This window comes from Actinia tenebrosa, unplaced genomic scaffold (assembly GCF_029948245.1).
Source record: "Actinia tenebrosa isolate PJP-AT-01 unplaced genomic scaffold, QUT_ActTen_1.0 PGA_scaffold5__44_contigs__length_20552954, whole genome shotgun sequence".
Taxonomy (NCBI): Eukaryota; Metazoa; Cnidaria; class Anthozoa; order Actiniaria; family Actiniidae; genus Actinia; species Actinia tenebrosa.
The window spans coordinates 16,391,976-16,418,451 of record NW_028292582.1 but is presented as its reverse complement, the minus strand read 5'-3'; the positions used below and the strand labels follow the sequence as shown (position 1 = coordinate 16,418,451).

Genomic DNA, 26,476 nt, shown 5'->3' with positions numbered 1-26,476 from the left:
TTAAATCATGCATGGGTTTCATCAATAATTAATATTTTAGTGAACAAATGAATAATTGATATCAAATGTCCCAAAAAAATCATGCTTCTATCACTTCTAAAGCTAAGTTTGACCAAATAATTATATGGTGATTTCAACCTTCTCCATATAGACTAGTCTATCAGGACAGCAACTACTAATGATGCAATTCATAATTGCTTTACAAAGACAGTGAAAGGTAATTTTCTGTGGCAACTGGTAAACTTCCCAACTATATTAGGATCAACAACATACTCAATTTAATTCTGACTAACATCACGGAAAAGGTCACAAAACTTGAAGGTTTTGCAGATATTTTCAACTCGGATCACATATTGAACTTGATTTGAATATTCCATGGAAATCAAAAGCCAAGCATTCTGCTTACAACTTTAAGAAAGGCAATTGCATGAATTGGTCAGGCCTTAAAGAACTGTTCTTATATACCCCTAGCTTGAGATATGGCTTTTGTTAAAAATGATTTTAACAAGTCCATTAGCTAGTTGGTGTGACGTGTTTCACCTGTGGATTGACAGCAAACTTTTGGTAATAATCAAAGAGAAAAACAATCAAAGAAAGAATGCATTGAGAACAAAAGCCCCTTGCGATATTGTTAGAAATTTACTACCAAAACAGGTAGAGTGACAATCAAGCCCGAAAAAAAGCAGTCGCCAATGACGATTAATATAAACGTATCTGGCTACATTCCTGAGCCCGGGGCAGTTAATTAGCTTTGAACTTTGAGCTTGCAGTAAGTAACTAACTGTCAAATTTGAATCTTAACATCAAAGTTAAATTGCCACTCTGAGCTCAAGAATGTAACTAGATACGTTTATCTTAATCGTCATTGGCGACTGTTTTTTTTCGGGCGCGATTGTCACTCTACCTGTTTTGGTAGTATACAGATGAAACGTAAAACCAAACAAATGATTCATAAAAAGAAGAAAGGCCATGCCAATAATAAGCTACAAGATTATGGATTTCCTTAACCCTTTAGTGCCCAGGCCTGAAATGACTTGGATGGGTTCTGTGCCCAAGTCAAAATGGAGTCTTCATTCATAATCACCACCATGATTTGTTTGGATTTAGTTATATGGAAATCTATGTTATCAATGACCACACAAAAAAATTGAGAGCTACACAGATGTTTAATCTCCAAGTCTATGATAATAAAAAGGAAGATACTTAAATGTATGAAGATAGAAAAATCTTTTAAGTAGCCAATAATGTCCCTGATATTTTTGTTGTTAATCTAGGCCACTGGAGTGGCCTATGGGCACCTATATAGAAGGCCACTCCAGTGGCCTGTGGGTGCTAAAGGGTTAAGTGCTTTTGGTCATTCATAAAAAATCAGACAAAGATAAATCTAAAGCCTTCCTTTCTCAAAGAGGGTCAAGTATTTGTAAAGGACAGTGTGGAAAAGGCGTACATTTTAGGACTTTTCCACTTCGTGTTTAGCCTACCTCATAACCATGCCTATTGAATCTACACCACCAGCCTATGGAAACTCTGATTATCTCTCAAGTATTCAGTTGACAGTGGCCAAAGTAGCTTAAGTTTTCTGCTCAACCTGGACCCCAACAAGGTGTGTGGTTCCTATGGCATACCCAGTAGACTTCTTATAAGCTTCACAGAAGAAATTGCCCCTTCGCTATGTAAGCTATTCAGTCTCCTTTCACTTGGTACCATGCGTGCTAACTGGAAACTCACAAACATTATGCCTGTTTTTAAACAACTTGCCATTGCTAATCACCACCAACCTGAAACTACCATCCAAGTACAGACCAATCTCCCTGCCTAGAATAGTCTCCAAGGTAATAGAACAGTGTGTTTCAATCATTGTTATCAATATTTTGAAGCCCAGTCGTACCATCTCCAACATGGCTTCCTCAAGGAGACTATAACTCAACTTTTAGAAGTCTACCATGACACTATTGGACTCTGACACTTCTGCGTTTAAATGATAAAGTTGGCTTAGTAGGCTTTCACCGAGTTTCAATTTTTTTTACTCATAGATTGTAATTCCTTCTCCCTGATTATGAGATTAAATAATGCAATAAACGAACATAGAAAACATGTAAAGGTTTATTCAAGTATTAAGCTGGATTTGAATGAACACAAAGTAATGTTTTAGGGCAATTCACCTTTTCGGCGATAGCCGTCACGTCGTAAACGCTTTGTTGGATTGTGTTACAGTCAACAAAAAGTTTGGACATCGTTCTCGGATTATCCCATACAAATTCACTGAGTTTAAAGAGAAAATTTAGATAGATTTCTTTAGTTAGCTTTTTTAACAGCAGTAAGAAAAAGTAAATGATATTTTACTTGTATTTTAGGGAACTAACTAAACAAACCGAGTAAATATTTCATTTAAAGTCAGTACATTTGTACGGAAATCCAAGAACAATGTCCGAACTTCTTGGTGACCGTAACACAATTCAATCCAACACAATTTATACCACATGACAGCTAGCGCCGAAAAGGTGGACTGACAAGCTTCAAAGTTGTTGAAGTGCTCGCAAACAGTGATCTTTGCACAATGATTTCTTCCAGAAAATAAGAAGTGATAAAAGGAGTATTCAAAAAATTACTAAAGAACAAAACAAATAACCTATTCCCATTGAATCTTGAGTTTTTCAGTTTCTCAAGGAACGAAACATTCCTAGGCTTTAATTGATATTAGACACTTAAACGCCGTCTTGGCCAACAACTTGAAGATTTGTTTCAAAAAGCAATCAGCAATTTACATATCCGAATAAAGATTCTTCTGTACATTACTTTGATCAATGGCTTTCTCTAGTATATTTTAATATATTTTGATTTAAAAAAATTACACTCATCAAGAACATCATGCCAACGTCTTCTACTGATGTGAAATGTGATGCACAACACATTACTATCGCATGTGGTATATTTTGAGTCAAGTTTATTTCACATACAAAAATTACAGTAAAAATAAGGAATATTAGTATTGATCAATTTAACAGTTATAAAATTTACAGAATAAATATTTACAAAGTGAGGTAAAATTAATGTGTATGGGTGTTGAAAAATTATAAACTATCGAATCAACAGCCCTTCACTATTAAAGAGTATCAAGAGAATAATTAATGCATTGACTAAGATAGTATGTTTTCCATTAAATATTGTATTTCAATTTTTTGAGTGAATGAGATAAATTTTTATTTGCTTTTTGAAGGTTTGAAAGAAAGTGACGTTTTTTATTGGAGTTGGAATAATATATATCAGTATAATAATATCAGTGATTTCATAGGCAATATGTAACTGTACTTTACATTAAGCATATATCACGATAAAAAACAAACAAAGGAATCATGATATTTAGTGTAAGAGTTATAATAAATAACTACTTATCCAGTTGCTTGGTACGCTATATTTTGCTTTATCCAATATGGCGACTTTTGTGTTGTTGTTTGTGTCACCTTGGTTAGTACTTCCAAAAACGATCGACATCTTTTTGTGTAGTTCTTTCTCAAACAACGGTGTCTGTGTTACTATGTGACATGAGTTTATTAGACATAATTTGTTTTAAGGCTTTCTTTACACTCCCGGTTGGCTTTAGTATTGCCCCCAATGCTACGAGGTCTTCCAAGGTTGACTACGCATTGCCTCATGCTGAATAACAGCTTTACTACTTCAAATCAGAATAGCATGCGCACTGACAATCATTCTCATACACAGAACTTCTTACCAAAAATTCAAATGCTCTTAGGTTGTCAGAGATTGCGTAGAAATTCAAACCATCTTTTCTTCAAAAGAAAAACAATCAAGCTTATTTATACATTGTTTATGGAACAGTTTATTTGTCTGATTAATAATACAAAAAATAAGCAATTTTGTGAGATCCTAGATGTGTACAGTAAAGTAAAATCAGAGAACCGAAACAGACAGTTATGCGAAAAATTAAGCCAATGACATTTATGGGTGATTTGTGTGTTACCAGAGCCTTCAGTTTTTCGTTAGAAAGCTGAGAAGGCTTTTGGTACAAGAATGACTAAAAATAATACCTTAGTCACTCAACAAATGCTCAGCAAATTAATATTCTGAGCCTGAGCCTTCGATGCATCACAGCGGCACAAGACCCATAGTGTTTAATTGCAGATTTGGCGACTTAGAAGAAAAACAGCTTGGCCGTTCCACATGAACCCCAAAGTAATTATCCCCAGGACATGACTTATGATGAGAGACTATTAAACTTAATTTACTGCCTTCATATTAGAATATAGTGGAGAAACATCTGATCTATTTTTTTTAAGTCCAGAATATATGTTTATTAACATTACAATCCACTTGCTTGCCTTTGACCCATGATATTGAACACGAAATTATGACCCTAATAAAATTTTACAACTAATTTATGAACATAAACAGAATTACTACAGTAAATCATATTTCAATAAGACTGCTAAACTGAAACTCGTTGCCATCTACAATTAATCTTGGTCAAAAATGTTAAGAAATTTTTAGTTTTGATGGTTATTTTCATGAAAAACATGAAAAAATCCCCTTAAAAAGACCCCCCCTAAACAATGTTGTTTCGAGGGATAGAGGGCTGCTTTACCTACTGGGACCAACATTGTCCTGGGGGAGAGGGGGTACGGACATTATTTTTTTTAATAAAGGAAATTCTACTATTTCATGATTGGATGAAAAATTCTCAACTCTTTTTGTCCAAGATTGTAGTACTAAACAATTACAATCCTCCAAGCTAGAAATCAATACATTTTGACTTTCATATAAGTATGTAGATTTCTAAAAGTCCTTTATTTTTATTATTATAGGTACAGCACTGAAAATGTGCAACCCTACTGTTTATTTAGCTTCCTTTGGATTCTCTGTAAAGTGTGTACTTGCATTTCTTTGTGTGGTTACTCTGTCTAGTGCGTGACAAATCAAGCTTTCATTTCTCTTGTGTGCAATCATCACACCAATGTAGTTTATTATATTTCTCATTTCTATAGCTTTTTATTGTACTTTAATATTATATATTTTATTATTTATATTTATGTTATATTTCTTCTTTGTTTAATTCTTTGTTATTTTGCAAATCTTGTAATAAATGATTGTTTTAGCAAGAGACCACCCGGGGGGGGGGGGGGGGGTACTCCCCTATATTTGCTATACAGGTATGTGCCGCCCTATAGGGTATGGTTTTTCAGCTTTTGGGTCTGGGGTAGGGTATCATTTTTTGACATTTTGTCTGGGATAGGGTTAACGATTTGGTCATTTTTGTCTAGCGATAGGCTACGCTTTCTGCCGGCACAAAAACAATAAAAGCATTAGTAAATATTGATTGCAATCTATTGAAAAACCGTTTTTTCCTTCTTTTAGTCTGGGATAGGGTGTACAATTCTTAGTTTTAGTCTGGGGTAGGGTACGTAAAATCAAAATCTTAGGTCTGGGATAGGGTCAGGGTTTTGAGGTCCAGGCGGCACACCCCTACCCAAGTTGGATCACTTTGCTTTTATAGTGTCCCATGGAGAAATTGGCATTTGTTTTTTTATGTTCCTGAAGAGTGCTTTTTGCCATGAATTTTTTGACACCTAGGAGTCTTTATGGGTAAATATGAGATAAGCACTATTAAATCCATGACTTAACTAATTAGTAAAACTTGGCAGACAAATTATCTATACTTATGTATGAACTTAGTTTGCTCACTTCAAATGATCATTTTCATTTATTAAAAGTTTAGTTCAGATGTTTATTTTATTTTACTTTTGTCAAACCTGGCATCTTTCTTTGATTCTTTTGATTTAAATTCATCCAAAAGTAAGACTGTTTGCACACTGATATCCCACACTGAACAGAGAAACTCAAATCCCTAGGATAAGTGTTTGAGCCTTAAATCTTGAGGAATTTTTAAGAGCTAAAACCAAGGACAAAAGTAACTTCGAGTAAATCAAGTTGGTTAGTAAGTAGTTTGAGTTAGTAAGCAGAAAACGTACAGCTCTAAGACAATATTGATAAATTTTAAATAGCTGATTTGCCAAAATCTTAATGAGTGAGTACAGTTTCATGACTACACATTTGGATATTCAGGTTTCTCGCAACTCGCTTCTACTCTTTGCATATCTATGAATTAAAATCACATTTTAACCCAAAAGGGCAAAACAATATTGTTTGGTTCCTGAAAATTTCGATACCCATAGATGGAGGAACTTTGAAGAAAGGTCTGCCACCCCTCTGCAATTTCCAATTTCTTTTCATACAAACCTTATTATTTAGTTTTTCCTCTGACCTGCACCCCCTGGGAGTTTCCAGTTTCCTCCATGCATGGTAGGGTATGGATATTTTCTAGAACCAAACACTGCATTTAAAAGCAATATAAGGTTGGCTTCTTACTTATTTTTGTCTGAAAAATATTTCACATGCTATTGTAAAAATTATTTCTGCATGAATATGTTTATTATTCAGAGGGCAGAAATATACAAGTCTCGAAATTGGATTGGGAACTTCAGCTTTTAATATTTGACTGCTTTTTCAACCTTCAAAGATTTATTTAAGATCCTTGCTTATTTCTGACTGACTAGTCAATATTCGTGGATAAATAAGAGTTGGGGTTGAAAGATGATGATATCAAATACATGGATCGTGTTCAGGAAAAGCCCAAAATGTTTAGACCAAACAGTATGCTGCCATTTTCCACCATATCCCTATCAGAGATATTATACTTTATGAATGATAATTTTTTTACTTCTTTTGGCTGTGGATATTGTGAAATATTGAATAAATAAAGTATCTTTCTCCTTTCTGTTTAAGCTGCAGAAGGAGTAAAAGCTACTCCACATTCAAGTTCTGACCGGATATCATCTGGAGTTTGGAGTAGGTTTGTTGATAAAGTAAAACGCCGAGATAGTCAGCCAAATTTAACAGGTAAGCCGCTTTGGTGGTCATTGAACATTTCATATCTTACATTACTAGACCAATTTTATTTAGCCAGTTAATAGTATACATGAAAAATTTACTCAATTCTGATTGGCTGACAGCATTGCAGTTCAAATGAAATACCAGTGCATTAAAATGAAATACCAGTGCAGAAAAATGAAATACCAGTGCAGATTACAAATTTTTAGGGTTCTGATTGGCTAAAAAACAATAGAAATTGAATTAGCCAATCAGACTATAGCAGTTGCCATAGCAACAGAACCACCTTCCTTCTCTTGAAGTTCTCAGAAAATTCAAGGTGGCGGATAATTTTCATCTTAAAAATGGAATCAAAAACGCTGAAAAAGTCAAGCTTCATCAGTTTAAAACCAGCAAGAAAGGTTAAGAATGGCAGGCGGTATAGAAGTAATAGAAGGTAATAGAAGGCGGTAACCGGCGATTTATTGCCGGATACTTCTGCCTAAACTGCCGGCTATTTTAGACTTAATAGTACACATAATTAATAAAAAAGGGACTAAAATTCCATTCATTACCAAATAAAGACATATAATAACATCAGTGGATTCAGCATTCTTGCATTCTTCATTTATTTTTGTTTGTTTCGATGCAACAAAACCTGCCACATGCACATCTTTCGAAACGAGTAGTTGCCATCTTGATTTTAGAGTGCAAAGGTCTCTGGGTAATATAACGGGCTTCCTGTGGTAGCTAAGACTAGAGGTGTTCCAAACAAACAAAATGGCGACCAAGCGTATAATAATCATGGTAATAATTGTAAATAAGAGCTAAGTGTTGAAAAAAAGTTGTTTTTATTTGTTGTACTTGTTCATCTTAATTCAATTCATCAGGTGATATATTAAATAATATAGTTTTATTAAGGGTAGACAATGGACAAATTTTACATTATGTAACTGTTTACATTAAGTTGAAATTGATGCCCAAATCGCTGGAAAATGCATTTCTGAGGTTCTAAGTTTAAAAATTCAGACCCCCTAGATAGCTGCCTGTGCCACTGCCCCCTACTATTTGGGAATAACCGCTTACTCCAAAAATTATTGAAAGCTCTGCAAAAGGAGGACTCGATGCTTGTTATTTGGGAATTAAGAAGGCAAGAAAACATCAGTTGGTCCATTTTACAGCTGTTAAAGTCACTTGACACGAAAGTTGGAGCAAAATTCATTAAAACTCGATGTTACAACTTAATTAAACAAGACCTTTCGCCTACTTTGTCAGTAAAGAGGTAAATAATTAATACTTCTGTACAAAGAAAGCAGCTCATACTTTCCTTTGAGTGTTTAGGAATTGAAAAAAGAGGATATTTGATGATTTATATAAGTTTTGCAGAATTTCTTTGTAATATGCTTACTTGTTTTCTCAAAAAATGTCAAATATTTGAAGCTTTGAAGATGAAAAAAATGATTTCTAAACATGTTTTAATTTTTTAAAGATCAAAAGTAATCTTCGTTATTCTTATTTCTTTCCTGTTTTGAAAATATAGAATATTGTTTCGTAAACCGATTTTTGACTGAAAATAATCCCAAAACGAACAAGTTCTTCACTTTGTGCATTTTTTCCAACACCTCTTTTTGCTTTCTAAGTTGGTTGAAAATTTTTCATGTATACTATTAATAGGTAATAATATAGTTTCGAGTGCAATAACCTTATTCGTGGTGTGACAATGTTTTCCCAATTGAACGTGACAAACCTCTTGGGAATAATGAAGAGCTATTGTTTTGCAACTCGTTGGGATATCATCGTTATTCCTTTGCTATCCTTTGGGATACTCATGAATTTTTCGAGGAGTAAAAACAAAAGAAAATGAATGCTCTGGAGGTTTTTCACACTGAATTGGGAAAACATTGTCACACCACGAATAAGGTCTATTTGGAAATAATTTGCACGAATTTGTTTTTGAAAGAGTCTGTGATTGCGTGAGGCCGTACGAAACAAAGTTAAATGATAAGAGGCAAAAAAAACGATTGAATTAACTTATTTCATTAGCTTACAGGGTCGGCGGAATTTGAAAATCTTTGGGGGGGGAGGGGCACTGCAAAAAATCTTTGCAAAAAATCACAACAATAGCTTAATTATAACAGTAATAAAAATCGAATCTATGCATTTATATTTCATGTGAACCAATATTTTGTGGGGGGGCCTTGCAAAACATTTCATGGGGGAGCAGCGTGCCCCTGGTTCCGCCGCCCCTGACTTAGTAAGATCACCTCAACTTAGGAATGTTTTTGCACACAATTTTATTCTCATAAGTAAATATATTAACAAGTTTTGTTAAGTAAAGCTAGAAATGTGGAATGAATCAGCTGTTACTTGGAATTTTCTATCTCCATCTCTAAATTTGTTAACTTATGTGTAATGCAATCGAATACCAATATATTGATGTTTATTTTATTTATGGTAAATAAAATAAATATCAATATATCGGGTGCATTATTTAAAGGGGGACTAGCACAAAAATCCTCCGAAAATTAATTTGGCTGAAACTCCATTGGAATAATCTTGAAGGGTCTAATAATCACTGGTTAAAGTTTTTTCTTTATATTCCAATGAGAAGTATTATATTTTTTTCAAATTTCTGTAGGTATCTGTGACGTCATACACTCAACACATAGCATTGCTTCATACATTTCTTTGTAAATAACTTCATGTTTTACTCTTTTTCTATTAAGCCGTAAGGTCCAATGTGGAACCTAATGAACATAAGTTGTGGTTAGAATCATTTTTACGGTATCTTTTCTTCAATGCTGAGCATAAAACTAGCAAATATTTTGATTACGAAAATACAAAGAAATGTATAGAGCGATGTCTAGTGTTGAGTGTATGACCTCACAGTATCCTGTATAAATTCGTTGAAATATGATACTTCCCAACCAAATATAAGGATATAGAAAACTTTAACCAGTGACACTATTAGACATGTAAGGGTTATTCCAGTAACGTTTTAGCTGAATTAATATTTGGATGATTTTCATGCTAGTCCCCCTTTCATTAAAAAAACCTTTAATTAAGGTTTAATACAATTAGTTTATTTATGGTGAATTTTCATTTATTGAGTTCACAAATTGCTCCAAGCAAGGCTGCTTGAGATGATAACTTAGTGTAGAGCTTTAGCCACTTGCATGAACCATGAATAAATCAATTATAATTAAAAGTACTGACGTTCTTTGGAGCCTTGGCTTGTTACTTGAGGCTCTTGGTAGGACAACAATCTTCGAAATAGGTGTATATACATAACTACAATATTAAGCTACACAATGAAAAAAAAAATTACACAATTTAATAGGGTAAATAGAATTACACAGAAGTAATTTTCATCTAGGTCATTTCTAGATCGAATTTTAAGTTAGAAGTTGAGTTTCAGTGGAGGTAGGAAAACCAGATAACCTGGAAAAAACCCTCAAAGCACAGGAGAGAACCAACAAACAACTCTACTCATACAAGTCTGAGAATCCAACCTGGGTTGCATCGGTGAGAGGTGAGTGCTCTCACTGCTATGCCACCTGTGCCCCCCATATAATGGTACATGGACTCAAATATGTTAATTTTATTTTCTAGTGTTAACAAAGTAAATTTTTACAGTGCGATTATACCAGGCAAGGCCACCCAAACAAATTGTTATACAAATTAGCCAATCATGATTGAGTATTTAAATGATAAAATCTGCACACATTTTCTTACTGTTTAGTTTAAAAGCAAATATTTTACTTATGTATGATGGATTGAACAAGATACAATTTAAACTGTTATGTTTAGCATCAAAAACATGAATAATGATTTTTATTTAAAATTTGTTTGGTTGGCTTTGTGGAAATTCTTATTATTCCTTTTAAAAGCATACATTTTATTTTACACATACAAATGTGTGTTTGTATGATCATGATTAAACATGAAACAGTGTAAACTCCAGAATCCTTCACCATCCTGGTATTCAGTGTCAAAAATGCAATTTGTAAGTCTGATATAAAATATGTTTGGGATAGCCATGGTTAATGTAGTAGCACTGTAATATAGGCAATAAGCTCCGAACAAGTGAGATATTCTGATATGCAAGGAATTAGATTATAGAGAATTTGCAGCAAGCCATAAATGAGGCCCTTTGGCAATGCTGTGAAGTACCTTCAATCTGATTTTAAGTCCTATAAGGGGGTGGGGGGGCTTCGAAAAAACCACAAAAACCAGAAGAGCTTTTTTAGAATTCTTACTTAAAGGGGCAGTTGGATGAAAACGCCCCGATTTTTTGAAAGTCCGAATAATTGAAGTATTGGAGGATAATGACTCAATTATGATTATGAAAATTAGATTAGTGAAAATTTTAGCCTGGGAGCCACTCGCTGTTGAGATATCTTGGGTTAAAAGCGAAAAGAACAATAGGGTTGAGTAAATGACGTCATTTACTCTCAATTTAGATGCTGAATAAAATTGATAATTTTTTCCCGCCACTTTTGACTGTGAAGGAAACATGTTGCTTGGCTACTATCTAGGCCATATAGATAAGTTTAAACAAGTTTCAAGTCATTTCCAATTTTCATTGTGATTTTCATCCAAGTGCCCCCTTTAATAGGGGTATGAAAAACGACGGACAAAGAATGTAAGGGAATTTAATAATAGATATTTCAATGAAGAGTTTATTACTTTTTTGAATCATTAAATCAAAGGTGCCCTTATGTGAATTTGTGGATACTACCTGCAATTTTCAGGGATTGGGCCACTCTAATGCTTGTTGACATTCGAAGCATTCTCGTACCTAGACCCTTCTCACCACAAGAATATATATACTTATTTCAATAAAGTTAGTCACCAAAAAGAAAGCTGTGATCGCTGAGAATGATGGGAAATATTTTATATCCAACAATTAAGGCTTTTGACACAAATTGCAGCAGTTTAGGATGCTCAGAGGAGGTGAGACTATGACTGGTAGAAGATCTCATCAACAGTTATCAAGCGGCTAAAACATGTTAAATGCATCTACTTATAATCCTTGTCGGTCTCGGCTTTGTAGCTTTTCTGGTGATTAACTTTATTGAAATAAGTCTAGACTTTCTCGAACATATAAAAGCAGCTACCTGCATAAAAGCAAACCAACATTAACTTGTTGCTTTAACTTGTTGCTAGTAACTATAGCATGAGGTGACCATGGCAACCTCATCATGGGTCAACCTCGGCACCTGTCACACTGTATGCACACATTTGACTCCCACTAACATAATGCTTGGCGAATTTTCTTTTTTATTTAACTTTGTATTTCCTGATGATAGTAGTTTGACAGTTGGTGCTAATTAACTGAACAAAAGAACGTGTGCAAGGGAGTTTGGTAGTAGCAAACGTCCTATAACAGTTTTGATTGTACTATAAGACTTGAAATTATACACCACCACTCATCTTCGTTGTTGATATCATCATCGTCGTCTTTATTGTTCGGACTCCTCAATTATATTCCTAATCATCGACAGTATCATCATTTTCTCTTTGTTCCCCACCGTTTATCATCATCTTATTGACCTGCCCCTGCTTTTTATCACAATCATTGGATTTCTTGCTAAACACATCTAAAGTATCTGTTGAACTTGTAGGGTATAGTCGTTTGAACCAATAATGTATAGCTCGTATTTCAGTATTATAAGTGATGTTATTGGTAGTAAAGGGGAGGGGATGCATAAGGTGGGCCTTGAAAATTATTTAAATCGTACTAGTATTTAAAATTCATTGCAACTTGTTTGTTTGTTTTTTTCTTCAGAATCACCTGTTATCATTTCCAAGAGGGAAAGACCTGACAGTTCGCCATCAGTTTATAGGCTTCGTGATCGAGTAAGAAAGAAATTGTCTGTAACAGATAAAGACGAGAAAGATATTTCTGACGCTATTCGTAAGATTGAATCATCTTTAACGGTAAAATCGTCTTACTCGCCGTCTTTTACGTCAAAGACATTTTTTCAACTGAAAAATCGGTTTGAAAAAGGACGAAAAAGTTCACGTGAAAAGTTATTTGACAACGAAGAAAGAAAGAAAATGGCTGACCAAACTGTTGTAACGATTACTGGCGAGCAGCAGAAGGAAACGGAGACAAAAGTAGAAGAGATTAACACTAGTATGTTGCTGGAATTAGAAAAAACTCGAGAAGCTACAGAAGAGCTCGCTACTAGCACCACAACCAGTGAGACGGAATTTTATATGAATGAGTTTAGCTCTCAAAAGCAGGCCGAAGAAAGTTTCTCTCCAACGGATGATTTCCTTTCGTTTAATCAGCAAGCACGGCAAATCCCGACTTCAGATTCTGTTGACTTACTTTCCAATGACAACCCGCCTTTATTTTCAAGTGAAGCACTACATCCAGAACAAGTAAGAGACGAAAAACAAGTCGAGATAGAGAAAGTTGTGGGAGAAGAAAGTCTGGTTGAAATACCCTCTTCAACCGACCAAGAAGCTCCTAAAAGCGCCACCGATTTCCTTGCAAAAATAGCTCAAGCAATAGAATCGGAACCGAGTGCGAATTTTGCTGAAACCAAAGAGACAACAGCAGCTCCTTCTGACTTCGTACCCGACGACAAAGAAGCGAAAACAGACCATGAAAAGCAGCTGGAAAATGTTCTTCAAGAAAGTCCTGCTGGTAAACAGGCAGATTTTGGAAAAGTTGCCGGAGAATCTGATGCCATCGAAGTTTCGTCTGAATGTAAAGACCTAGAGTCTGCTTCTCAAGCGTACGATGTACCAGAGCTGTACCACGAAGAACAACAACCAGGTGTTAATGATCATCCACAAATACCACTTGAACAAACTGGGGCAATTTCAGAAAAAATACAGCAAGAGGACGACGGACTGCCAGAGCAATTAACAAGTGACAAAGTCACTTCTTTGGAAATGGAAGTGGAAATCGCAACAGTTTCTAGAGAGGATGAGAAACTTGAAGAAGCTGATCGGCCAACACAAATGATTCGTGAAGATCTTTTCAAAATTGATAAGGAAAAAGAACCTGAATACTCTGGACCTCAAGTGCCAGGAGAAGATGTCCGGATGCCTATACAATGGGATAAGGATGTAGTTTCTAAAGCACAGGAAGAATCCGATGAATGTGAACGACCAGTACAAAACACTGATGAAATATCCCAGAATGCAAGCTTTGAGCAAGACAAATTGCCAGGTTTAATTTCTGTAGTACAAGATGAAAAAACAGTCCAAGAAGACAAACAGATGGCAAGAAATGTTGTTATAGGTGAAGCAGCACTGAAAGGCGAAAGTTTAGTGAGTCCAGCCGCAGAGACCGAGACAATACCTCTTGCAGAAAAGCCAAAAGCTGGGCAAGATAGAAAAGATCAAAAAGAAGCCAATAAGATCCTAGCCGATACTTCTTCGGCTACTATGGACCATAAAAAGAACACAAAAAAGGCTCCTACAACGAGGAAAGAGAATGTCAAAGCTGCAAACAGCTCGATTTCCAAAAATCTAACTGGACGCAAAAAGGAAGATCAGAAAGCAGAACGGTCTAAGGAATCTACTACAAAACCTCCATCTACTGATAAAACAGCGAAGCCCACTTCGACTACAACCGCGCTAAAGACAAAGACTGCATCAGCAGTAACCAATGCTCGTTCAACTTCTGCTACTAAAAGACCAGTCAGTGCGCAAACCCAGAAAACAGGCATTGGTGCGTCAAAAGCAGGTGCGACTAAGACCATCCCGAAGACAACCCCTAGATCGAGTGAGTCTAGGAGCCCTCCTGGCACAACTACCGGTAAGCTAACTACTGCCAAAGACAAAAAGCCTTCTGCATCAAGTAGAATACAGAAGTCGAAGGCTGTAGAATCAAGACCACTTAGTGCAGTATCAACCAAGTCAACCGATAAGAAAGACAGAAAAGTAGAAGCTACTGCTCGGCCACTCAGCGCGAAAATGAAGCCAGCCTCTTCTGGTACAACCAAAACAACCGCCAAGAAAATAACGACCACTACAAAAACGACGAGTGGTCCTGTGTCAAAGTTTGAGGTCTCTAAGACCACCACTATTGGGAGTGGAATTACGTCTAAAACTAAAACAACAGTGAAGAAAAGTACAGAATCTGGAGGGAAAACAAAGGCTTCAATAGATGGAATGCCGCAACAGAAAGCTTCAGCTCGGAATAACAGTAGTGAAATGAAAAGGGACATACATGGAAAACCTGGTTCTGCTTCGCTGAAATCGAAACCACCAAGTGCTACAACAAGAGGGAAACCAGGAAACGTTATGGGAAAAGGAAAACCAACTTCCGAAAGGCCTAAAAGTCCTGCGAAAGGGACAGCCAAGAAATCTGCACCTACAAAAGACGAAACAACTGCATCTGCACCACCAGCTGCTACTGAGTCACCAGCTATTTCTTCACTTCAACAAGAAGCATTGGACTTCATGACAACACCTGACATAAGTGCCGCTTCAAAAGAAAATGTCACTACAGTAATGCAATGCACTGAGGTGATTAAAGATGACGGAGAAACAAAGGTTCTTCATACAAAGGAAGTTACGGAAAGAGTCTTGGAGAACGGGGAACAACAAACGATCACTAAAGAAAATGTTGTAGAAGAGAGTGGATAACCACATGAAATGAAGATGTGAAAGATGAACAATCTCAGATTATAATTTAATAGGTAAATAAAGATTTCACCAGAAAATGTTTTATAGAATTCAGTCAATAAATTAATAGCTGCTTGTTTGTCGTATAAAGAGCAGAAAAAAATTAAATGTTATTAGACTAAGAACGTTTGGTTTTTAATTTTGTGCTCATGTAAAACTGCATGATTAAAAAAACAGTTAAAGTAAAAGATAAGCTTTTCTTGCTACGGATTCAACCATAGTGTGTCAATTTTTCAGTCACGCTTTTCGAACAGCACAATACGTAAAGTATAGGGGGGGGGGGGGGGGTGATTTTTTTCCTGGCTTCGAAAACTAATATCTTTCAGTGAGGTTTCTTCGTGAAGGAATAACATTTTCTTCAACGGAAAGTGTAAGTGATGTTTAATCGTTATTCAGTGATTCATAGGCTGAAAAATAGAATTGTAATAAAGCCAACTCGGTCACATTAGCGTTACATTTAATGCATAATCTGTATTTAAAATAAATACATTTTACATCATTTAAACTGGTTCCTTTTTGGATTAATTTTGTTTTATTTTAGGGAATATGGAAAAATTCATTTTGCTTTTTCTCATTTTATTTTTTAAAGTAGCATCGTTTTAAAAATGCTAATTTTCCTGATAGAGTAACATGCTTTCGGGTCGTTTTCAAGATATAAAATATTCTAGTGTGGACTGCGTCGGTGTTTCTGAATAAAACAGTAGATAATTTAATAACTTGTAAATAAATTGAATCACCGTAAAAAGGTTTATAGAACTGTTTCGGAAGTTAGTCCTTCGTCGTAGTAAGTCAATAAAAAGTATAACAATAATCGATAAAACGTTCGCCATGTTGGTTAGAAATGACACCGACGCGTACGAAAAACGTGATCTACGACCAAGTAGCAAGGTGTCTATGGGGAGTTATCTCATTTAGTAACTTAGTAAACAGAGAACGAAAATTATGTAGAAGAAGATACTATGAATCTACAATCCAACAACTTAAAGGTGAGATTCCCAGGATATGGTGGAGCGAAGTAAAACGCCTTAGTGGTATGAAGTCAAGGATCAACATCGACAATTTCTCTGATCTATCCAAGGAAGAACAAGATAATCAGTCCATCAATACAGCTTTTCTTGAACAGCTTCAAGATTACAAAATTACCATTTCCTCTTGATCGCATACCTCTTGGTGAATCTCCTGAGTTCCTGTGTGTTGCTGAAGATAGGAGTCCTGAGAGTTTTAGCAAAGCTTAATCCCAACAAAGCATCTGGTCCAGACAATACCAAACTGGCTGCTCAAGGAGTTTGCTGATCTTTTAGCTTTTCCTGTTTCAAAGATCTTGAATGCATCATATCGCCAACAAGTCCTACCTAACATCTGGAAAATGCTGGCTGATATCACAGGAAAATATTTCAAAATCCCAACTTGGGAAAAAAATGGGGTAATATTGGGGTATTTTAGGGTTTTAATTGGGAATTCCTCAATATTTCCCAATATTGGAAAAATGCTACCAAATCCAAATCTGTGGTCAAAGTATTCCCAATAAAAAACCAACTTTGGGAAATTACTGTCCCAATATATGATCAACTTGGGTTTTTATGTGGTCAAAATATTCCCAGCAAAATCCCATAATTGGGAAATTACTGTCCCAATATATGATCAAATTGGGTTTTTATGTGGTCAAAATATTCCCAGCAAAATCCCATAATTGGGAAATTACTGTCCCAATGTATGATCAAATTGGGTTTTTATGTGGTCAAAATATTCCCAGCAAAATCCCATAATTGGGAAATTACTGTCCAAATATATGATCAGATTGGGTTTTTATGTGGTCAAAACATTCCCTGCGAAAACCCAGGCTGAGCACATGTACATACACTGAATTACACACAAGCAGAGATAACTAACAATAACTTTTATTAACACAAGCTGGTGCAATAGTCTAATGGTATATCATTATTACTCTTCTAAAATTGCTAAACAGAATATTACTTTATAAAATTTCAACTTTTTGCAATATTATATTTACATGCTAGAACAACTGGACTAGATTTCAATTTCTTTAACAACAGTAATATCGGATTTCTGCAGTTTAAAAACTATATACTTGTTACTAATGAGTTTTCTTGCTAAAATCTCATTTAATTCACTGGCAGTAAGTGGTGTTAAAGTTTTAGCTGAAATCTGAAATTTGCTTTTAAGTAACTTACATATGTCATCTCTACTGATTAAATGTCCTGTGACAGACTTTATGATTGATAATGCTGAATGTCTTGTTATCTTTAGAGAAGGAACCATTTCTTCAGGCAGTACACTAGTTGAGTTCTCGTTCTCAGAATCATCAGCTGGGAGCTCACTGCTGTCGAATAACCTCATTGTATCTGTTGTACTGGTATCTGACTCTGTATCTTGTGTTTCATCATCATCGTCCTGAGTACAATCCCTGTCCTATAGTACGTAAATAAGAATACACTTTTAACATTTAATTATTGATAATTTAAGTCTTATAGTCAGGCCTACTGATAAGTTGTGTGGTCCAGTTGCACTTATACGAGTTCAATGCAATCATAATTTCTTCCTTAAGAGTACATGTTAATAAAGTAAGAGGTTGAATGAAAATCAGAGGTTGAATGCAAAGAGAGGGAGGAGCCACAGAGAGGTTAGCTGGAGAGAAATTTAAAGCAATACATGACTTGCACTAAGAAATCATGTGATGTCTAATATTGAATGACAAATATGTAAAAATATAAAGAAATCTGGACAATCAAATTCATGAATCACACACTGAGTTGTAACAATTCCATGATGATCACACTAATTTTAGCCTGAATCATGTGTCAGCCCTAGGCCATCCCAGATGAAATCTACATGCAACATAACAATTGTAATTGAACACTTACCATGGACTGCAGTTCAGGGGTATGGTGCATGTTTTGTGCCTTCTTGCCGGCCTTGAATTAAGAACAAAACTATTTTCAGTAAAACTGTGACCTTGTAGATGTCAAACAAAAAAAACTATATACTCACCAAGGCTGGAGAAGCTTCAAGGCTAGAGGATGGTGAAATACTGTTTCCTTGACTGCTCTAGAAATAATGTAAAAGCAGCATGGTCAATGAATGAACTAAGTTAGAAGCTGGAACATTTCAATTAGGCTTGTCACAAATGAATAAATTCTATTATTTAATTGGGCCCTGTTATTGAGTGTCACGAAAATTGAACTACAGTTATCAACTAGTTGTGTTTTGTGGAGAGAAATTATTGAAGCAATTATAGAGTACAAACACTAAAAGTGTGCAACACTTCACACTATTTAGTAGCAAATAGTGCTAATTAAAACTCATCGTCTAGATAAGTTTGGGGTTAGGTACCATGGTGTGAGCTGTGCGCATCAATCAGACTACGCCCTACCACGGAGGTAACCATGGCGACCGGGCCACAGCTCACCACCTGGTACCTGTCACACTGACCACTCAGTGGAATAATACTCACCTTGCTCCCTCCAATAGAGGAGTGGGCGGGCGGGATAAAAATTTTTTGCTGCACGCTCACAGCCAAAGCTACCAAGACTGCTGGCAAAGCTGCCACTAAGTCCTTAGCAAAAACGCGCCCCACCCCCCACCCACACCGCATATTATTGGGGTGGGTAGCCGCTGGCTGCTACGACTCGGTTTTAACTTGCCTGAATTTCATTCATGCTCATTTAAACAATAGAATTAGCACAATGTAGCAGTATTTATGTTGCACACTTTTAGTATTTCTACTCTATATGCCTCCTGAATGACTTAATAGATATTATACTGTCCTCATATGAAGGTTATGACATCACAATAGGTATACAATGAATCTTAAATGCATATAGATGAAAATCCAACATAACGATTGAACATATACATTTACTCAGCTTTCATGACAGAAAAGTACTTTGTTCACATATAATTAGAATCTTACCAAACTAGGTGAGTTGGGAACATGTCTGTTTGTGGTTTTGGTCATCTTTCTCGTCTTAGCCTATAGAATTAACAAAACTATTTTCAATAAGGCTCTGTGACCTTAAAGATTTCAAAAATAATGCTTACCATGCAGGGCTGTCAACTCTCCCGGATAAACCGGGAGTCTCCAGATTTTGGGCCGTATCTCCCGGTCTCCAGATTAGAGTCTCAAATCTCCCGGACAATCCCCGAAGCTGACCATTTTTTCTTGTGAGACCCGAGTTTCACAACCATAAAATTCCAATTATCTTATGTTGTTTGTGTTATTTTACATCGCTAACAAAATCAAATCGTTCCTCATGGCTGTTCTTGCAAGCAGGCCATTGTAATGTAAGCGATAATCTGATTGGTCAGAAATAAACCAATCACATCAAATGTTACAAACCGAAAGGCGTCTTCTCGCGCGCTTTTTGACGCGCTGTGACGTCATGTCCCTTCCCTATCAATTCTCCAGATTTGAATATCTCGGGGGTTGACAGCCCTGCCATGGGTGAGGTTTCAGAGCTAGATGATGCAGATGATGGTGATGGGACTGCTTCTTTGACTGCTCTAGAAATTACATGCAAAGGCATCATGGTCAATGAATTGAGTTAACTTAAATTTGCATCAAGAACATTTCATAATTTAAAAAAAAACAAAAAAACAGCGTCACTATCTTTAGCTAACAGTTCCGCCATTGCATCTTGTTCAACGATATCTTCATCTACGAGAAAATTGTTTAAGACATTAAAATATACGACAAAAATATAATATAAAATGTTACGTTTAACGCTACAGAAAATGATTTTTACAACAAAAAAAAATGCTACCTTAGTATTAAACCCGGGTATTAAAACATGGCGGCAGTTTCCCATGGCGCAAGATTGATCAAAGTCAGTAAACATGAGTAAATTAAATGATTCTGTACCTTTTCATACAAAAATATGCATAATAATGGACTTAAAATTATATGAAGTAAATTTTGTATTTAAGAATCGTATTGCATTCATTTAAGAGGTCAAAAAGTACATTTTTTTTGACGAGGGAATTTTGGCGCCAAAATGGGCTCAAGTTATTTTACTGAACTTACCCTCGAATGCTTTTGCGATTGTTTCGCCGAAAAGTTTCTTTAGCTTTTCGAAGATCGTTTCAGCTTCTTCCTTGTTTTCACTGGCCATAATACTAATAGTTTGATGTAAAACAAACTTCACCGAACGAAGAAGACCTGGAATAGACGACTTGCACTAAGAGGTCACGTGATCAAATCGGCCATGGTGGCTGGCATTTTACAGAATTTTAGCTATATGCGAGAATTTAAAAAAAGATGGCGGGTTCGGCTTGTTTTTTTGGTGACAAAAGGTAAGTTAGCGCACTAAATAACTATAAAAATCCCCTTTTCTTGCAAGGAATATATTCTTAGTAGATATCTAAAGTAGAGTTCTGCTATAAACTAGCCAAGAAGAGAAAACAAAAGGTATTTTTTGCGATAGGATGTGAAAACCTATGAAGTGCTTAGTCTTGTTTTGCCGGTTTCACGGCTTCATACTTAAAAACCGCTGATACTTAAAACTCTGGGCTCAATAAAAAGAGCGGGAGATTCGACAATTTGTAACCGGGTTTGTAAACAAGGATATTTTTTGCTTTTTATGAAGAATGTTCCAGCAAGAAAATACTTCCAGATGGAAAAGAAGTGATGTCACCTCTTGTGATTGCAACGAAAAGAGTTATAGGCACGTCCACTGCCCTTGTACGAGTTGTAATGGCCGTGCAACGGATAGAGGTACTGAAATGCGGCATTGGAAAGAGGCAAATTTATTGGATCTGGATTCATCTGATAGCAATAACCCTTGTTGTGATTCGATGGAAAGTGATGAAACTGCGAGTGATTATATGGAAGTTGACAGTCAGGATCTAGTAGAAGAGTTGGCTTTTCAGGAACAAACAACTGCTTGTGGTAGGCTTAATGATAATGCGTATGCTGACATCAATGTAGATTTAAGCAGTGATCAGCCTTACAATGATAATGCTGTAAAGAAACTCATTATTAAAGCTGTTTTGAATGCACTAAAAATTCAAAAAGATAGTGGATTGTCTATCAACACTTTCACAGATATTTTAGATTATGCTAAAAGATTATTGTTGGAATCAAACGCTTTAAACAGAGAGATGTTTGATCCTGATGTTTTAGCAACTTTATGGCCTAAATCATGGAGTGACGTGCAAGGACTTTTAAAGGAAGAAGGATACTCTGATGCAAAAGAATACTTAATTTGTTTCTGTCATTATGAATCAAAAGGTCGAAATTCTTCTGCAAGTAAGATTGGCAAAGTACACTGGCAAATACAGTATTATGGAAAGCAAAACTATCCTTTGCAAACATTGTGGCTGTCATGTCTAAACACTGATCTTTACGTGCTTATTAATTTAATCTATCAATTGAGTTTAATATCTGTATTTTTTTTAAAATTAAATTGTAAATGAACTCTTTATAATTACTGATCATTGTAAATTAATACTTTCTAACTTTAACTTCATGTGCATATGTATGTACTAATATGTATTTATTTCTATATATTCATTTTTATATATGACAATATACACCTTCATGCTTCATCAAATAATTATATCTAAGTTACCCAAGCTTATATAAGACACCTCAAGAATATAAGCCTATGGTTTCTTCTTTAGGTGTCTTCCTTCTGGATATATATACATTCAATTATAAAATCTGCAATCACTATTTCTTTTATTACATATTTGTACAATTATTGTTAATAGAATTTTGAATACTTGTTACTATATTTCCAGAAAGGTGCATTGGTTTCGTGATAAGACACTATGTTAAAAGATGCTATCTCACTGGATGGAACAGGAGCACTGGCTAGGAAGAGATGAAAGTTGGCCACTTAAAAAGGAAATGTGGGATGGCGAGAGATGGCGGGAGCTGCAGTGGTTTTGGGACCCAAATGAAACTTGGGTAATTCCATGCTGCTGCAAATGCTGTGGTATACCAATATCAGTAGATCATTTAATCAAATCAGAGGATGGGCCAGTGGAGGGAATAAAAGTTGTAGAATGCCCAGAATACTTGGAAACGTTTGAACATTCTTTAAAAACTACAACTAGTTCTCCATTCAATATTGCTTTGATTGGACATTGGGATGGATGGCAAGCATTCAGTGGTTCAAGTTCAAGAAATTGTGGCTCAATGGAAGTAACAATTGCTAACTTAACAAAAAAAGACAGAAACCATACTGATGAGGTATATGTTCTGGGATTTGTGCCACTGACATATGTTCCAAAGTTACCTGAAACATATGATCCTTTCCTTGAGCCATTGATGAAGGATATTTGCAAAGGTTTTATTGATGGCTTTAAGATTGATACTGGTTCACTCTATGATATTGAAATGCAAGAAGATTTACAATGTGTCCGTGTTTTATTGCTTTGCTGGTCAGGAGACCACCCAGGACAATGTGAGATAGGCAAGCTATTAAATCAAGGCAAATGTCCTTGTCGGAGGTGTCAATTGATTGGTCAACATCTATCACAAAATGAATCCAATAATCACATGTATTATGGTGACAATCGTTCACACTATAGACATCAGTGGGAGCCACGAAAGATTTCTGAGATGTTAACTGATCTTTATGATGTCGAAGCTGAGACAAGGCAAAGTGTAAGAAAGCGAATGTCATCATATAAAGGTGTAACTGTATTTGTATCCACTTTATGGTTTTGACATACTCCAAGATTTAACATTTGATGTATTCCATACTGTTTGTCTGAATGTTGTGAAAAGCCAAACAGAAAGACTGTTAGATTTAAATCTAATAGATAAAGCACATCTAAATAATGAAATAAAGAATTTCCCATGGCCAAAAGAGTTAAAGAGAGGACGGCTTCCCGGGCAAGTTAAAAATTACAATGGATCTTTGGGACAGTGGAAAGGAGAAGGACTTCAAAAGTTCTCTTTTCCAATGGCAGATTGTGTACTTGACAACAGTATTGAAGATCCTAAAGAGCAAGAAATCCAACATTTAGTGTCAAGGCTGACAGAGAGGCACTTCAATACTGGACGATATGGCTGGACCGACACTATGATTGATGAGCACAGAAAGTTGTCATGGCACTTAAATATTTTGGTAGAAGAAATCCAAGGACTTCAAATGTGTACAATATCAATGCACAACCTTCTCCATATCCATGAAGACATCATAAGATTTTCTGGCACTGATAATTATTGGTGTGCTGTCTTCGAAAGAGCTGTCAAAGGCTATATAAAAAGATCTAGCAATTGTAAAGGGATTGAGAAAACATTTGCTTTTGCTGAGTCAAGAAGGGAATTCCTTAAGCCTTATACAGAAAAGAAAGATGAGGTTGGGAAGATTGACAATAAATTGGTAAGCTTATTTTTATCTTAGTTATTTATCAAAAGTTTGCAAATAAATAGCAGTGGTCATACGTTTGAGATGTAAATTATCCAATGTTTAAAATGGTAAAATTTGAAAGCATTTGATAGTAGAAAGAGTATTTACTATAGCCCCATTAACTACAAACCCCCAATTCACCACCACATGTACATGTAGCCATAAAATTATTACATGTATCAGTAAGTATCTTATTGTCTTACATGCTAACCTCTCACTTTAGGGCATTGCCAGTTCTGTTGATACTACTAAAGTGGCTATTGACATGAAAATCACTCCAAGTACATCCCTTCTTCTTGGTGCAATAGGCAACATTTCATTTCTGGAAGAGGCTGATAGAAGAAAATTGGCAAATATTCTATCAGTACCTTTACATAATGTAAGTGAAGTTGCTTATATATCAAAAAAATGCTTAATGGCGGACAGGAGCTTTGATGGTACTGTTTTCAAATCAGGAGAGACAGCAGTGATAACCATTAATCAGCTAGAGGTTGTAGTTAAACTGGACATATTTTTGTCATTGAGAGTCAAAGGTGATGAGTCATATCAACTGCTAGTTAAAGGACACATCCATCCTTACTGTACAGTTAATGAAGAACAGGCAAAGCATTTTTGGACTGGATTTGTAAGTGTCAAGAACACACCTTTTGGAGAAGCAGCCTTTTGTAATGTCAGTGCTATCCAGAGAAAAGTTATCCTCTATGAATGTGACAAAGAACGATATACTGTTGTAGACTATGAGAGGCAAAAGCAACAGCTTCCTTTTGAGGTGGTTGTCCCTGTTTACCCAGAAAAAGGGGACATGTTACTCATTCAAGGAGAAGATGCGGACGACATCTGGTATGGCCATGCTTGCAACATTGATTACAAAAAAAAACTGTGGATGTGTGTGTTTTTCTTTGTGGAACATTCAAGAAAGAGAAACATCTATATCAGAGAAACATATGGAAATCGTGCACGGAATGTAGTTCCATGGACCTCCTTGATTGGAGTTGCTAATGGCACATGGAAAAGCTCTTCATTTGTACAGTGGCAAAAAGCTTTTGGATTTTGGTTGTAAGTACTTTCCCATTTTATTCCCATTTTTGGGATTCAGTTTGTAATCATTTACAATTAATTCCCAACTTTAGATTTTAATTTGAAATAAATTTCCCATTTTATTCCAATTTTTGAGATTCAGTTTATAATTATTTAAAATTCATTTCCAAGTGTGGGTTTTAATTGGAAATAAATTCCCATTTTGTTTCCATTTTTGGGATTCAGTTTGTAATTATTTACAATTAATTCCCAACCTTGGATTTTGATTGGAAATAGTTTCCCATTTTATTCCCATCTTGGAATTAAGTTTGTAATTATTTACAATAATTAATTCCCAACTTTGGATTTTGATTGGAAATTGAATCCCAAAAATGGGAATAAAATGGAAATCTGTTTGTAATCAATCACAATTAATTTCAAGTGTGGGTTTTTATTGGAAATTTAATCACAAAATATTCCCAATGTTGGGGTTTGGTTGTTTTTTCCCCCCCAATGTTGGGAAATTATTGTAATCAGAAAAACAGAGCTGAAGCCATTCCAGTAAATTCCCAATATTGTATTTTGGTTTCCCAATTTTATCCCAACTTTATCCCAGTATTGGGAAAAATTCCCAAGAATTTCCCAAATTGTCTAAATTGGGATTTTGAAATTTTTCCTGTGTATACTCCCCTTACCGTAAGAAGAAACCAGTGCTGAATCTACAGAAAGACCTGAGACCTATATCCCTTACACCAAATGTGTCCAAGAATGCTGAAGAATTTGTGGTGGAAGATTATGTAAAGCCAGCGATTCTGAAGGTGACTGATGATAGTCAAAATGGTGCAATTCCTAATTCATCTACAACTATGGCATTAATCATTGTGCTTCATCAGTTGGTTACCGATGAGAACAATGGAACTGTTAGAACACTGTCATTTGACTATCGCAAGGCTTTTGACCTTGTCGATCACAGTATTTTAGTAAACTAGTTACGTAAGTTGAATTTGCCACCTAGTATAGTTAACTGGTTAATTGATTTCTTATCTAATCGTTTACAAAATAAAATTAGCTGGTTTCTCGGAGTGGGGTCAGTCCCCTCCAGTATACCACAGGGTACGAAATTGGGACCATGGCTATTTATTTTGATGATTAGCGACCTTAAAATCAGCTCACCATACTTATGGAAGTTTGTAGATGATACAGGCCCGTAGCTAGGATTTTTGTTGGGGGGGTGCTAATTTACAAAAAGTGGACCAACCATATACTTTATTTTTTTAAAGTCCCATAGGACGCATAGGTATAGATAAATTATCAAAGTAAAATTGATTTTTTTTTTTACTTAGTTTTACGTGAAAATATCATACCACCCCCTTCACCCCCCTAGCTACGGGCCCTATGATACCTCTGCGTCTGAGATTATTCCCGAGGTTATTCCGGGCGAAAGCCCTTGGAATTAAATTCGGAAAAATTAATTTCCGACCTCGCTTTCGCCCGGAATAACCTCGTTCCCAAGCACTATAACTTATCTATATTTCTATGTC

General features: G+C 35.6%; 3 protein-coding genes across 6 annotated transcripts in view; 2 read left to right on the top strand and 1 right to left on the bottom strand.

Moving 5' to 3' along the window:
- Window positions 1–16,042, top strand: part of LOC116292168 (uncharacterized) — a 29,118-nt gene extending 13,076 nt beyond the window's left edge. Inside the window, exons 4-5 of the mRNA XM_031699431.2 lie at window positions 6,799–6,912; window positions 12,674–16,042. Of these exons, the coding sequence (XP_031555291.2) occupies window positions 6,799–6,912; window positions 12,674–15,498 (2,939 nt within the window). The 3' untranslated portion in view covers window positions 15,499–16,042. The remainder of the gene's footprint in view (window positions 1–6,798; window positions 6,913–12,673) is intronic.
- A 1,377-nt stretch (window positions 16,043–17,419) lies between these two features.
- Window positions 17,420–21,025, bottom strand: LOC116292173 (uncharacterized). 3 transcript variants are annotated; one of them, XM_089038411.1, is made up of 6 exons: window positions 20,579–21,025; window positions 19,597–20,058; window positions 19,469–19,528; window positions 18,547–18,603; window positions 18,420–18,470; window positions 17,420–17,967 (listed from the first exon to the last, which is right to left on the bottom strand). In XM_089038411.1, exons 2-6 carry the CDS (start codon window positions 19,597–19,599, stop codon window positions 17,566–17,568), a joined length of 573 nt encoding a protein of 190 aa, XP_088894537.1. In that variant the 5' UTR covers window positions 19,600–20,058; window positions 20,579–21,025; the 3' UTR covers window positions 17,420–17,565. The 3 variants fall into 3 exon arrangements, with proteins under 3 accessions (XP_088894537.1, XP_031555297.1, XP_088894538.1); XM_031699437.2 differs by lacking the exon at window positions 19,597–20,058; XM_089038412.1 differs by having other exon boundaries at window positions 19,469–21,025.
- Window positions 21,026–21,311: 286 nt separating this feature from the next.
- On the top strand, window positions 21,312–26,059 carry LOC116292172 (uncharacterized). 2 transcript variants are annotated; one of them, XM_089038486.1, is made up of 4 exons: window positions 21,312–21,442; window positions 22,297–23,891; window positions 24,142–24,974; window positions 25,640–26,059. In XM_089038486.1, exons 2-4 carry the CDS (start codon window positions 23,469–23,471, stop codon window positions 25,650–25,652), a joined length of 1,269 nt encoding a protein of 422 aa, XP_088894612.1. In that variant the 5' UTR covers window positions 21,312–21,442; window positions 22,297–23,468; the 3' UTR covers window positions 25,653–26,059. The 2 variants fall into 2 exon arrangements, with proteins under 2 accessions (XP_088894612.1, XP_088894611.1); XM_089038485.1 differs by having other exon boundaries at window positions 25,637–26,059.
- Window positions 26,060–26,476: the final 417 nt, after the last annotated feature.